General features: G+C 46.3%; 1 protein-coding gene across 2 annotated transcripts in view; it reads right to left on the bottom strand.

The window, feature by feature from the left end:
- The window catches only part of LOC147900278 (uncharacterized), a 37314-nt gene extending 27572 nt beyond the window's left edge, over positions 1–9742 (bottom strand). For both annotated transcript variants that reach the window (XM_087376831.1, XM_087376832.1), the window contains exons 1-6: positions 8072–9742; positions 7811–7912; positions 7408–7521; positions 7098–7185; positions 5942–6831; positions 5620–5796 (exon numbers count right to left, since the gene is read on the bottom strand). In XM_087376831.1, the coding sequence (XP_087232957.1) occupies positions 5620–5796; positions 5942–6831; positions 7098–7185; positions 7408–7521; positions 7811–7912; positions 8072–8401 (1701 nt within the window). In that variant the 5' untranslated portion in view covers positions 8402–9742. The remainder of the gene's footprint in view (positions 1–5619; positions 5797–5941; positions 6832–7097; positions 7186–7407; positions 7522–7810; positions 7913–8071) is intronic.
- Positions 9743–15622: the final 5880 nt, after the last annotated feature.

Genomic DNA, 15622 nt, shown 5'->3' with positions numbered 1-15622 from the left:
GAGACTCGTAAAAAGTCAGTAGTGCATCTAGATGTCTCTGGAGCCCCTCAGTGGATGAGGATAGGAGCACCACATCATCAGCGTACAAAAGGATCTAGATCAAATAACCGGCAAGAGAGCAACCATCACCTCCTAGTGTCCTCATAAAAGACTCAAGCTCGTCTATGTAGAGGTCAAACAAGGTCAATGAGGGTGGACCACCTTGTTTGACCCCAATGGTGCTCAGGATCTCATCTGTCCATCCTCCCCCCATTTGAACCCTGCCAAAAACCCTCTCATAAAGTGCCATGACAAGCCTGGCCCATGCCCAGCTCTTGTAACTGCCTGATGAGGTGTGCTTGAGACACTGTATCGAAGGCTTTGCAGAAATCCACAAAGCGGCAATATACCCTCCGTCCCCGTTCCTGGCCCCTCTATGACACTCCTAAGTGATAGGATATGATCCATGGTCTCGTGGTCACATCGAAATCATGCATGTCCATCTTCTCTAAGTCCCTGCATCTCTGCATAGCGACGGACCTCCATATCTAGCACCGAAGCATATATCTTGGACATGACATGCCCGATCATAATGGTCCTGTAGTTGCTTGCATCCATGGAATCCCCTGCCTTGTGCATAGGTGTGATAGTGTTGAGGGTCCAAGTGCGTGGGAAGCCGAGACTGCCTCATTAAATAGCTTTGCAAGGATAGGGGCAAGGATATTAATCCCATATGCAACAAACTCGGTGCATAATCCCTCACGAACCTTCGCTCAACCATTATGAAGCTTCATGACCGCATCTTTGATGCCTTCCTTAGTGAAGAGAGTGCAATAGGTAGGTCGAGGTGTGTGCGAGAGATCAGGTGTGGACTGGTCAGGGATATCATAAAGTGTGCAGGCGTAGTTGTGCCAAACTTGAGTGTCTGTGAGTGGTGACGGGGACTATCGTTCATCGCTAGAAGGCTTTGGAATTATTACTGAAAAGAATGTTCAGTAATTCATCCTCGTTTTGGCGGACAAAGTTTCGTTTCTTTTGGCGAACTAGATGGCAACACCCGCATAACGTGTCTAGTTCACATGGACCCTAAAGGCGGTGGACGGTTAGAAAGTGTGGCATACGGGAAGGCATGAAGGGCAGCTTCGTGCAGTGATCGGCTAATCAACGCATCCCTGTCCTCTAGGAGGGGTATATGGTCAATATAGGTGAGTAGAGTGTAGAGCCGTATAGAGTATATGGGTGAGAGGCCGTGGTCAACGTGTATGTCATGATATGTAGTGTAGGTGGGTGGTGTGGTGAGTGGTAGAGCAAGGCAGGAAGTGGTGATATTGAAGAAGAGATATGTGTGATCAGCCCCAAGTGGTGGTGGTGAATGTTAGAAATGACCCAATAGAGGGTACGCATAGCGGAAAACTGATAGTAATGCCCAGGAGCTCACACAGTGTGGTGTAGGTGTGGAATCACAAACTTCTTAGTGTGCATCACATAGATGTACAGACTCATCAATAGACAATGAACCAGCTAGATATAGAAGACACCAAAACTTATATATTTCCGTCCAAAACTATGGACACAATACAAAAGAGATAGATCCAGAGTCCCACCAATGGTGTGGTCCTCTGATCTAACCACAAGGTCCTTCTCCTATTTGCCGGCTATCTCTAGACTCGAGTCCGGTGTCTTCTTCTCCACCTTACTGCTTGTGAATCAGCCTAGGTGGGCAGCCCCTGCCAAGCTTTGACTGCAGCACACATGTCCCCTTGGTCCTCCTGAATGTAGGCTCCAAGATAACTGTTCCACTGCTCCAACCTGCTTGTGAATGGCTGCTCCAGAAGATGATGATCTCAGCACCTTGCTGCCCTAGAAGACAGCCAAGGTCCAGCCTCTTCCTGGCTAAGTCTGCAGCACTTGTTGCACTCTCTCACCTCCTGTAGATAGGCCTAGAGAGTAGGCTCCCTGCTGCTCCTTTCTGTCCTGGAACTGCTGGCTATGCTGCATAATGAATGAGGCCAAGAGCCTCTCCTTATAGAGGCCCTAAGGCCTGCTGAGAAAACCGACCAGTCTGTCCCAATCTGGGCCGACTGGACAGACCAGGTTGGCTGGCCCAGCCGACCTGGTTGGCTCAGCCCAACCAGCCCCAATAGGGCCCTTTACTGGCCCCACAAAATCGCCCTCCTGGGCTCTCTTTTCCAGGGCTTGCTGGCCCACGATTCTATACAGGGGCTGAGCCCTTGGTCAGCCCTAGATAGGGCCTGGTTGGCTGGCTTTGCCCAGCCCAACCAGCCCTCCATATGGGCTGCCATGTGCTGCCCCATCCCCTGCCATGTCAGCGCCTGTTCTCCCTGCTGGTTCTGCCCTCTGCCAGGCTCTCTCCAGCCACGTATGCAGTGCCGTACTGTTCCGTACATTGCTGATGTCATCACGCCTTTTACCTGGGACACCCCGCCAACCATGAATGCTCCAGATCCACACATCCAGGTAATCTCTCTTTGGGCACATCCTGCCCTAGGTCTCCCTCCCCTACGCTCTCCTCATTTGGGGGCTTACAGATGGGGAGGTGACCTTTCCAACACCCCCTCTCACCGACACATCTCGGCCCAATGCCAACACGTCGATGAAGATGCTCCAGTAACTCCTTGGTCGTAGTCCTCTGGAACCTTTCGGTCTCAAAATATTTTCCTGGCTTTTCATCCAGTGGCTCCTGCTCCACTAGGTCCGGTTCCGCTTCCGTACACCATCCTGGTACACAAATCCATCTCTGGTAGCACCTCCTGGCACCACCATCTTCCGTCACATTCCTGCCTTCGAACTCGAGCAATCCAGCCGTCACGATCTTCCAGTTGTCCCCCTCATAATGAGTGGAACAACCTGGAGTCTTCCAAGGACCATGCTCTGAGGATCTGTTTCAACCCGTCCTTCCTTTGGCAAGGTCTGCAACAAAAGTACATCTCCAGATAACCTGGACCGCAAACTTTAAACGCACCTGACTGAACCTGAGTTACCCTCCTTCTCGCAAGGGCACAATCCTCCAATCGTGAAAGTCGATTCCCAAGAGCTTCTCAATCAGGGTCGTCCTTCAGCAAGGTCCCTGCCTTCAGGCACCCACACCTGTGAGCCTCCTACTTGGGCTCTGATACCATGTTAGAAATGACCCAACAGAGGGTACGCACAACGGAAGATGGATAGTAATGCCCAGGAGCTCACACAGTGTGGTGTAGGTGTGGAATCACAAACTTCTTTCCTTAATGTGCATCACATAGATGTGCAGACTCATCAATAGACAATGAACCAGCTAGATATAGAAGACACCAAAACTTATATATTTCCGTCCAAAACTATGGACACAATACAAAAGAGATAGATCCAGAGTCCCACCAATGGTGTGGTCCTCTGATCTAACCACAAGGTCCTTCTCCTATCTGCCAGCTATCTCTAGACTCGAGTCGGGTGTGTTCTTCTCCACCTTACTGCCTGTGAATCAGCCTAGGTGGGCAGCCCCTGCCAAGCTTTGTCTGCAGCACACAGGTCCCCTTGGTCCTCTTGAATGTAGGCTCCAAGATAACTGTTCCACTGCTCCAACCTGCTTGTGAATGGATGCTCCAGAAGATGATGATCTCAGCACCTTGCTGCCCTAGAAGACAGCCAAGGTCCAGCCTCTTCCTGGCTAAGTCTGCAGCACTTGTTGCACTCTCTCACCTCCTGTAGATAGGCCTAGAGAGTAGGCTCCCTGCTGCTCCTTTCTGCCCTGGAACTGCTGGCTATGCTGGATAATGAATGAGGCCAAGAGCCTCTCCTTATATAGGCCCTAAGGCCTGCTGAGAAAACCGACCAGTCTGTCCCAATCTGGGCCGACTGGACAGACCAGGTTGGCTGGCCCAACCGACCTGGTTGGCTCAGCCCAACCAGCCCCAATAGGGCCCTTTACTGGCCCCACAAAATCGCCCTCTTGGGCTCCCTTTTCCAGGGCTTGCTGGCCCATGATTCTATGCAGGGGCTGAGCCCTTGGCCAGCCCTAGATAGGGCCTGGTTTGCTGGCTTTGCCCAGCCCAACCAGCCCTCCATATGGGCTGCCATGTGCTGCCCCATCCCCTGCCATGTCAGCGCCTGTTCTCCCTGCTGGTTCTGCCCTCTGCCAGGCTCTCTCCAGCCACGTATGCAGCGCCGTACTGTTCCGTACATTGCTGATGTCATCACGCCTTTTACCTGGGACACCCCACCAAGCATGAATGCTCCAGATCTGTCGCAGATCCACACATCCAGGTAATCTCTCTTTGGGCACATCCTGCCCTAGGTCTCCCTCCCCCACGCTCTCCTCATTTGGGGGCTTACAGATGGGGAGGTGACCTCTCCAACAGTGAAATGGAGAAGTCTGTGATGTGTGATGTGAAGGCAGGGGATCCCAAGATATAATCAACTATGCTAGACCCCCCTCCATGCGAAAAGCAAGTAAAGCCGCTGGAGGAGGGCCATCGCTCAAGACCATTATAGATAACGAGATCGTGTGCCATACCTAGATCCAATAGTGCATGTCCCTAAGAAGTGATAGGGGCCCGTCTATCAGCAGACACTCGTGACATGTCAGCATCAGCAAGATCTATGTCGAAACAGCATCCTCTCAAAAATGCAGTAGTGGCACCTAGCGTGCTCCTGTCACAGAGAGAGAGAGAGAGAGAGAGAGAGATGCACCAAAGAGTGCACTCAAACAGAGAATCCACATGTGCACAGTAGTATATTGACAAATGCATCCACGGGCTATATAATGAAACATGTGCAATTGTGGGAGGAATGCTTATAAATACATGCAAGGTGAGAGGAACTTGTTAGATTGCACAGTGGGAGATAGCGTGAGAGATTGCAAACAAAACGTCTAGAGAGAGAGAACAGTGTTTAGAGAGAGAATATTACTGCGCAGCAAACTGCAATTGATCGCAAGGACAAGTGCTGGAAAAAACTCTGCTCTTTACTACTGTGAAAAACCAAACTGGAAGATCAACTCCAAGGCTGAAATCTGCACCTCAGAAGACTCCAAACCACAAGCGTGCCTGTGAACTGTACAGACAGTGGCTGAACTGCACCACCAAATGTTAAAATACAAGAGCACATTGGCTCTATTTATAGGGGGAAGGAGGCTGCTGAACTGGTCAACCTGACCTGACTGGGTCTGGTTGGCTGGACTGCTTAACCCGACCGTATCTGGTAGGGTTAACCAATCCTGGTCAAGTCAGCTGACCCAACCCTGGTTGGGAGGTTGGCTTGGCCTGACTGGCCCCAACCCAGCTGGCAAAAGCCAGCCTAAACATCCTATTTTGCCCTGGAACTAACCGCAACTAACATCGTATTTTACAGGAAGAACCTACTTAACCCTCATTCCCTACAGTACAGACAAGACATGCCTAAGTTAAAGAACTGAGGTCCGTGAGCCTCTGATGAGAGTCTAGCCAGCCTTTATGCAAAATGAAGGCAGAGTCACATCAAGAAGGCCTTGTTGCCATGCAAATGACTGGCTGACTGGCAGTTAGGTTAGAATGTAACATATGAAATAAAATGCATAATACAAGTGTTCAAATAATATCCATAGACATGTTGAGAGAGTTTTTTAAACAAAGATTCCAGTACGTTAAGGGCATCCAAAATGCTTACTTTATTAGCAATAACAGCGGAAGAACTGTACTGCCCATTAGAATTCACCGATCTTTCCCTTATGTCCAACAGCTCTCTACTGTCCTGCTGTAGTTGCGGCAATCTAGCCAAAGATTGCTGCAAAACAGCATTTTCAGCCTCCAACTCAATTACTCTATAAATTTCTTCCTTCAACATCTGAAATACAAAGGATCAACGTTAGGACAACTGTCGGAATATAAATCTCTGTTTTGAAAGGAGTTAAACCTTGTCAGCAGTAAAAAAGGCTGTAAATGCCTACTTCGTTAAATTTTTTTTAAGGAGACAAGGTGATTTTGCTTACCTCAGCAAATGCATCCTGCATGGAGTTCCAAGCTGCATGAAGCGGTCCCTGGATAGGGTGGACAGTAGATGGAATAGAACCCATTTCACCTTGTGAGATTCCTTTCAAGAAACTAGAGCTCCGATCCCCCTGATTAATCGAGTTCTGAGCACCAGTTCTTCCTAAGCCATTCATATTTCCATGAGCCGTCTTCTTATCAAGGAGGTGATCAGTAACTTCTGAGGGAAACCTGTCTACATTGTGAGACAGCTGTAGTTCACCTTGTTGGCATTTTATTTTCCCATCCATGTCCTTGTTAGCTGGAGATAGCCTCTTTGGATAACTTGAACTCCAGATTTCAGTATCAGAGGAATGTCCCTTTTCAAAAGGACTTGTTCCATTTATGTCTCTACGTCGCCGTCGGAATAACTCTCTGCCTATGCAACTCCCTTGTTCATGCAGAAAATCATAGTCTGGACTGCTGAAAGTATCCTCGATGGAAGATTGTTGGTACTTGGACTTCTGACCATGCATCGTGTTTATCCTCTTCTCTGTGCAGGAACCAGGTATTGGCTCTGAGAGTGAGGAAACTAGAGTCACTTGATTGTCAGATTCGGCATTCTTCCTCTTGATAGGTATTGTTGCATTGCTTTGAGAGGGGAAGCTCCCTTCAGATTTCACTACAGGAAACCCTGTCCCATCCAAGTTTTGCGAGGATGATCCTGAATCTGTAGGGGGCGAGCAACTTGGCTGTAAAGCTTCCCTCACCCCCACTACAGGACTTTCTTCAACTCGATGGACTGGATTTATAACTGATGCCAATCTGCTGGTACAGACCGGCTTTGTAAATCCCAGGGCTCCAGATATAACAGAAAGGGACTGCTGTAAAGTTTGGAGCTGCTGCAAAAATGCTGTGAGGGAAACCTCAGCATTAATAGTTGATTCTGTGCTCAAGGCGACTAACTCACAATGACCTTATCTCCAGTAATGAAGGAAAACAACAGTAACCCTGATTCTTGCTTATTGTTCAGTAACTTGATAGAAACAGGGTCTGTATCGTGCGATTTGATAATACATACAGAAAGCATACGTATAATAACTCCGGAGACATAAATATAAACATTGTTCCAACACATCTATCCTGGAAGATTAACACAAATTTGCTATCCACTCTTACCCTGTCGCATAGGCTCAAGTTCCTGTATGCGTTCAGCAAGCCTACGATTAAGCTCTCTCTCCTGTTCTTTCCACTCTTCCACTAGATGCTGCAAAGTTGAACTCAATTTAGAGCCCCAGAAACCTTTCCCGTTTATGGTAAAGAGCATACAAAGGTACACACAATTAGATGGCACCATGCAACAAGTGTCGTCTTTTAAATAACAATAACAAAAGATGGCACCATGCACCAAGTGCCATCTTTTAAATAACAAACGAGCACAATAAGTCTATTGTAGGCAGGGCTTGTCACGTCTACAACACTGACTTACTGATGGCATGGATTGCTGCAATGACAGGGATGCTCCGGGTTTTGCCCCCACGGCAGCTTTTTGCAAAGATTTCTCATAAGTGCGAATAGATTTGTTAATGGTGTCCAACCATCCCTGCAGTGTGGAATTACAAGAACGAAAACTACTCTTGGTTAGAACAGAAAAACTGTGTAATGTCTCCGAAAGGTATCTCGTTGATCTTCAAGACGCACTTTACGCGCTCCGCTTTTGCATTAAAAACCTACGCAATATTTTACACGCGCCTCTGATCGTACAATATGGGAGGGTAAGAGCCTGATCTAATCATTACTTGTCCAAGAAAACAGATGACATGTACTCTAGTCAACGTACAAACATCTGAGGACTGGGTTTTTTGAACACGAAGAACCGAACTGACGGATACCTGTCTATTCTCTTTATTGAGAGTTCTTAGGTAATAGACTCGGGAGCCTTTTCTGATCTTCAATTGCCTCTCCTTCCCTGGAGTTGGCGCTACGTCTGCCCCCTAAAGAACAGAAAAGCATGATCATAACACAGTTCGCGAAACATTTGTTTCTGATACGGAACATTCAAATTTCAATCCTTGTTCGGTGATAGATCACAATTGGATTAAGCCCATGTCTGTAGAAGCAGAGCAAGTAAGGAAACAAGGTCAGATTTATACGAGCAAGCTAATGCAACCAGGTCGCCCAAGTTGGTCAGAATTCTTGTAGTAAAGGAGAAGACCGGGCGGATGAGCCACAAACCAGCGACGCCGCCAACGCTTAAACCGGCCTGCCCATACAAGTACCCATCCTGCTGGAGGTTGGCCTCCATCAGAGGTCCCCATTTTATCACTGGACTTACGTCTATGCCACCGCCGTAGATCGTATATCCGTCTGTTAGACTGAACGAGTGCCTGGTCTGAGACGGAGGACGGGTACTTGGGGGCACGTCCATTCCGGGGCCTTCTTCGGGGAGACTGCTGTGATTGCTGCTGCCCAATCCCAGACATTGCGGTCGGAAATATTGGGCGCAGCGAGTCGAGAGGAGGACCTTAAAGCGCGCTGGTCTGTGTGTGTGGGCGTATGTGGGTGTTTCGGAGGCTAGCCAATAGGCGCTTGGACGGCAGCATCTCAGAATGACGAGGAAATAAATCCTCGAGCAAAAGATTGGAGTGATGCCAATGTGGAAGGGGGCACTCAAGCGAAATTCCTACAGAAGAAAGTGAGAGCAAGCCGTGCGGGAGAGCGCAACAAATTGGAGTCAGTACACCATGAGAGAAGGCAGAAAGAGAGAGCAAGGAAGGGGAATTGTGGAGACAGCGTGTACGAGGGTGGACTATTCGGGGGGGGCGAGGAAGAAACCGCGACGGAGGGCCGGTCGGAGTCAAGAGGAGGACGGGGACAGCGAGGCTGGATATTCAAAGGGCGGGGCGGGTCAAAGACGAAAGGCAGGCTGCAAGAGGGGGGGTGGACGTGTCATAAGTGAGGATGGGAAGGGACGAAGGCTGGGGGATCCAAATCGGTGGCGGGAAAGGGAGACGGAGAGGCGGAAGGGGAGGTTGGAGTGGGGAGGTTCAAAATGTTGCTGGCGATGGAGGATGATGAGAAGTCGACGGTTGAGAGATTGGAGCAAATGATCGATGAGAATTGTGGAGGATTGTGGAGGGGAGGGGAGAGGGGGAGGAGACTGCAATGGCGAGCGAGAAAATTGAAATTGAGGCAATGGAGAGGAGTGAGAAGGAAGGTGTAATTGCTGGTGGCTATGGCGATGGGAAGCTTGGAGTGATAGACGGATCGATCGGGCGGTTGCAAAGATAGACGATAGACGGACGGAAAGGAGACGATGATGAGCGAGGTATGTGGCTATGGCGGGGATGGATTGAAGAAGCTGAAAAGCTCGAGAGCTTACCAGGCTATGGAGATGAAGAAGCTCTTGGACGATATCTGGCTATGGCGGAAGGATTTGCTTTGCTGCAGAAACCGTTGCAAAAAAAAAGAGCAAAAGAGATGATGCATCTGGTTCGCCATCGCCAGAAACACTGAGCTTGGCAGGGAAGAACGGAAGTACTGACGGAAACTGCCTGGCTTGCCAGAAAAAGATAAACGAACATTCGGATCTAAAAAGGCTCTTGTTCCTTCGTCAGAGATTTCGATCGATCGTATCTGCCGGACCTCCTCAACATTCCGTCATCCCAGCTCACCTGCTTCATCGGCTTCTGCTACTATCGCCTTCGCCGCTTGTACCGCCATCGCCAAATCTTGCCTTTTCCGTCCTCCTCCGTTTGAATCCTACCGGTGACAATCTCTCACCTCATCCTTCAGCCTCATTAGCTGAAGATCTATCTCACACAAACTCATCCTTCTATGCTTCAAAATCTTTCCGTCAAACCACCGATCCCACACGTTTCGTCGGCCGACTCCGTTCCGGCTCCGGCAACACCACTGGTTCGCTCTCCCGGCGCATGATCACCAGCAGCACGCAGCACCGTTTCCTCGAATTCCTTGACCACACCCCCGGCAGGTCATTTCGAAGAAGAATTGCCGACGTTCTCTCTCGGATTCTCGCAATCACTCAGCTGACCTCTCTGATCGTCCCGCCGCAATGAGAATTGTGTGAAGTTTCCCGGACAGGCTGTTGGATGTCCTCCCCGGCGACAATAAGTGCGTCTTCCACGATCCCTGGCAATGACTTCCGGACGAGAACGATTTTCTCTGAAAGCTTAAGCAACCCCGCACAGAATTGTGTAATTGATTGATATTGCCAAGGAACGATGTCGGATGAAACTCCTCCGGCAATGAACTCTAAACACGAAGCATTTCTCTGAAACCCCTACGGTTTCTCACAAAGCCTAATTCCGGCGATCGAAGAATCTTCTGTTGCGCTATCTTCCCGCAACGTTGCCGTGTTCTAACGATGACTTGTGCTATGACGAACGGATTATGAAATGAAAAAACGCGGAACTACACTCCGTTTCTGTCAATGCAATTTCATACCGTTCCTGTCGATGCGATATCATGCAAGAAAAGCGAAAGTTCCGTCGGCGGAGGTCCCGAAGCTGGCTCCCCGCATTCCAATGGGGGAAAAAAATTTCGAGGAACTCCTGCGTGCAACTTCGCAGCAGCGATAAATTATACTCTGCATTTGTACCTGGGAAGCATCACACGCAATCTGCTGCGTTTGGAGCTGTTGCTGCTGCTGCAACTCCCGATGATCATCATCGTCAAGGCCGTCTCGGAAATCCAAAACGCACGCTACCAGAAGGACTCAAATCCCGAGAGGATTCAACAATTGCCATTTTTGCCAGCCATTGGCAGTGCACCAAACGCCATCGCCATAGCCCCCTGCACACATCGATACTGTGTACTGTATCAGAACACCCGATCAGCCAATCGCCATAGCCATAGCTCCATGCTCTGTATCAGATCATTCTACTCACCTTTCCAACTTCGAAATCAGAAGACATTTCCTCAGCAGCTTCTCGAAATCAAAGATGCTGTGTGTACACCACATCAGCCAATCGCCATAGCTATAGCTCCATGCTCTGTATCAGATCACTCTACGCAATTCTGCCGCTAACTTCGAATTCAGAAAAGAAAACATTTCCTGATCATGTTCTCGAAATCAAAGATGCTGTGTGTATCAGAAACACCAATGATCGCCATAGCCATAGCTCCAGTGTTCACAGAAAACATTTTTCTCTCAACAAATCACAAAACTTGGGGTTTCAAATTTTGAAGGTTTTTCTTGAGAATTTGCAAAGTTTTTAGCTAAAATATAACTAAACTACCTGAAATTTTGTAGATTTTACAAAATTGAAAAAATAAATTTTTCGGGTGAAAATAAAAATGTTGTAGGTTCATTGTATATAGTTTGCAGGGCTGAACACTGCATAGCTCCATGCTCTGTACCAGATCACTCTGCCACTCGAAAATCACCAATCCTTTGCAATTTCGAAATCACAAGACATTTCATGATCATCTTCCTGAAATCAAAGATGTTGTGTGTATCAGAACACCACCAGATCAGCCAATCGCCATAGCCATAGCTCCATGCTCTGTATCAGATCACTCTCCGCAATTCTACCACTCGAAATCACCAAACTTCGAAATCAGAAAACATCTCTTGATCATTTCTCGAAATTTGTTTTGATCATTTCTCGAAATCAAAACTCCTCTCCCTCCTTATCATCTTCTCGAGATCAGCAATCCGTTTCACATAGATAATCCCTCACCCCTTGCACATGCAGCAAAAGTTGGGGCAAGGATCGCTAACGGATGCAAACAGGTCGGCAAGATGGGATAGCAATAAAGAACGTTGCTTCTCGGATTTCAATTTGAACATATGCTTTTGATTCTGATAAGGTCTGACAAACTTTAGGTTGTCCTGATTTCGAACACATCCAATAGGAAACTCATCATCTTCTAGAAATCAATTTTGAAATTTTGGCTAAGTCTTAACCCATGGCTCTGAGACCTTCCATCTCCTCCTTTCATTCCATTAACCTTCCATCTCCTCCTTCCTCCCAAAGGTAACCTTCCATCTCCTCCTCTGAGACCTTCCATCTTCTCCTTCCTCCCGAAGGTGACCTTCCATCTCCTACATTCCATTGACCTTCTATCTCCTCCTTGCCCCTAAAGCTGCCTCTTGTCTTTCCACCTCCTCCCCAAAGCCTGCCTCTTGTCTTTCCACCTCCTCCCCCCTCCAAGCCTCAATCCAAGAGCTCCTTCTTTGTGACACGTGGCAAGCTCATCTCCTCCAAGCTGCCACGTATCCTCTCTTTTTTTTTGGGATGTCCATGGTTAATAGGTTAAAGATTTGTGTGCATGTTGTTAAGAAATAAAGGGTTGAAATGAACGGCAAGAACACCTTCAAAATAGCGGTAGGAGATGATTCAAATAATTACTTTCATACCTTAATCAATTATTTTCTATCTCAATGCTCGGCATTACAGTTAGGTAGTGTTACGGATGGTTTTGCCTTTGTTTTTTCATACTTATCATGCATTCCCTTTGTACTTCCCCTAGTGTTTCTTTATTTTCCCAATGAAACCAATATACGTATGTAGCCTTTTCTTCAAACAACAAGGAAAACGAGGGAGGTTGACCTTTCAAGGTGGTTGTAAGTAGATTATATACCAAGGGCATCAATCATAATTTTCAATAAGCCAAGACGCCCATGTGCCTATATTTATTCTGTGTCCATCACGAAATGATAATAGCTATACATTTCTTCACTTTACAGGTGGAACATAAGTCATACATTGATTGCGTGTAAATAACTAGACACGATCAAGAAACAAAGGCTTGTCACCAAGTATCCTATTCTTACCTTTATTGAACTTGAACATGAAACACATTTTCTCCACTTAAATAATTATCAACCTTCTACCTTTTGTATCTTGAAAACGCATGTTTTGATTTCAAGTATATGTAGTGTGAAACATAGCATAAGGTGTAAAATAATGCTAGAGCATTAGTAGTTTTCATAGTTGACAAACTCATTTGTCTTGTTCAATGATTGACAAAAATCTAACCTCAAAATGTACCCTTGAAGATGCCTAGTGAGCTCCTGAATGGTTGTTGCTACCCACTCGTTGCCATGTGCATGCATCAAATCAAAAAGTTATTTTCAATGTAGGGACTTTATAAGTGCCACCAAATCACTTTCAAAAGTCCTATCATCTCAAACTACTGAGTCTACGAAACTTTTCTTGCTACGTGCATTTTCACAAACTTTATGCCTGGTTATAGATCCATTGGCTCTCCATAAATTCTTATAATGCTTTTAAAGTGTATGAAACTTCATTTTTATCCCTTGGATGTAATTTGTTGTCTACATCATTCCCAACATCTAGAAACTCCTTCTCTACTTTTTCAAGCCATTGCTTCAAGCTTCATTGTCTTGAGATGTTATGACTTCTTGAGTTTGCAACTTAGTCTTGGACTCATGGCAATGTTGGGCATCATATTATGACTTTGCAACTTGGTCTCACCCTCATGGGAAAGTTAGGTGTCATACCTAAAAAGAAAGTTAGGCGTGATATTTGTCCTTGAATGTAATAAAACATGTGATTATGGAAATGAATATATGTCACCACCATGTTGATAATATAGCAAAACTTCCTTCTCTACCTTCTATAGCAAAATTATCTTGAGTCACGGTTTAAGCTTAGTCATCACATGTGGCATTATAACAATTTTGTTTTTCCTTTATATGAAACAAGGTGATCAAGTAATTGAATCTTATTTGCCACCTCATTTATAGCATTGATTTGTTATAATATCAAACATTGGTAGATATTGACTCAGGGGGGTGACTCATAAATATGTAAGTGTAGCACGATCTCCTTTTTACACATTTTTCACTTATAGAAGGGTGTCATATTAAGGGGGTACTCATAGATTGAATAGAAAATGGTGTATTATATTCATTAGAAATTTACATATAAAGGGTTTTAAAAATAGGCCTTAAACATCCATGATATATAGGGTCATCTGCATTATTTTTGGTTCTATTGTGAACTCACCATTGCAAAAACTCCAAGAGCCACATGTGCCCCACTTGTGTGACACTTGTGGATTGTTTGTGCTTGCATTTCTCTCACAAGGAGTGGCTTGGAATAGGAGACTCCATAGACATTCTTTAAATATCCCCATGACACCTGAGTCACAGAAGAAGACTACACAATGAGCCAAGTCCACCCGAACAAATGAGCAAACCAGAGTGCCTAGAGTCCCTGATAGGTTCCTCCTATGCTACTGTGCCTAACCCTCCTCTTTCTATTTCCAAACCATTGACTTTGCCAGGGGAAGTTTTGCCAACATCCCTATTCATCCCTATGGGTATTTTGTGGGCTATCCCTGGTTGTGAGGATTTTCGGGCCAGGTATCAGACCTTGGATGCAGCCTTGTCAAAACCTATACGTAGCACTCGCCCTGCTCGAGTTTTGTATCAATCGCCAACCTACATCATTCCAATGGAAAATCTACCAATTGAGTTATGACTATACCTTTACCACCAAGTTGCACACGAATTTGACATACAAGTAAATACCAATGCATGTAATCGAATGGCAAGATAAAAGTTTGAGGGACAATGCATTTTGGATAGCATCAAAGGCTTGCCTCCCCCTTCGTAGCAAATTTGCCAGAGTACTTTGGTCCAGTACTCTAACTTGTAGAGAAGCTATTAGAGATCGACACAATGGAGAACACTGGCATGTGTGGAAGCACTCTCAACAAATATGCCATTCACCAATCTCCAAGTGGTATGATCCACCAATGCAACATAAGTGCTATGAATGCAAAAGAAGGGATTGAAGAGGAGAGGGGAAGAGGAAAAGGGGAATGGGAGTTAAGAGGCAAGGGAAGGTGAAGGGGGATGAGTGGCATTTGCAAGAGGCAAGAGCATGGAAGAAGACAAGACACAACTCATGAAGAAAAGGAGAGATTGTATTCCACCAAAACTTGCAATCAATAATTGAAGACCAAAGACAAAATTTTGGCCTTTTATACATGTCACATTTTGAAGTGAGGGCCAACCTACGCTCCTAATCTCTCTATTCTATTGTTCCTAGTTTTAGAATCTTCTTGGGCTCATATGGCTCCAAGGCAACTCCTAGCAAAATACTTAGATGCATAATTACATAGGAAGGCACAAAATGTGGTGGTGTCAACCAAGGTGGTTAACATGCCCCCCTTCCTAAAGTTGATCCATCCTTGGATCAAGTGCGGGCAAGCCATCCAAAAGATTGTGTGGCTAGGTAGTGGTGGCCAAGTAGCCTTTGCAAGATGTGGCAAAATGGATGATGTGGCTCCAAAAAATGTGTATTGTGCATGTCCTAAGTCCTCAAAGGTCTAGATATAATGCATGTGAAGATTTTGAACCAAAAGGTATATGCATATCATTTGGCAATAAGTCAGACCCGTGTCAAGATAAAAAACCAGTTCATGACGTATGTTGAGTTCATGACCTAGCCTTGTGGGATCATTGGTGGAACCTATGTGTGCATGTGGAAGTAGTGGTTTGTGAAGCTAAGGAACGTGTGGAGGTGGAAGAAGGGGGAGGGGTAGAATGGATAGATTGAGTGTGAATACTTAAATAAGTTTTAAGCAATGAAGCGAGAGGGCAATCAGGGTTGGGTAGGGAGGTGGAGGGGGATTGATGGGGTTGGGGTGTTCATTTGAATTAAAAATAGGTATGGAGGTATTGGATTCCTCTTTGCTTAGAT

This window comes from Dipteris shenzhenensis, chromosome 7 (assembly GCF_047967505.1).
Source record: "Dipteris shenzhenensis isolate YYH24624 ecotype China chromosome 7, Dip_SZ_1.0, whole genome shotgun sequence".
Lineage (NCBI taxonomy): Eukaryota > Viridiplantae > Streptophyta > Polypodiopsida > Gleicheniales > Dipteridaceae > Dipteris > Dipteris shenzhenensis.
This window is presented reverse-complemented; position numbering and strand designations above follow the sequence as displayed.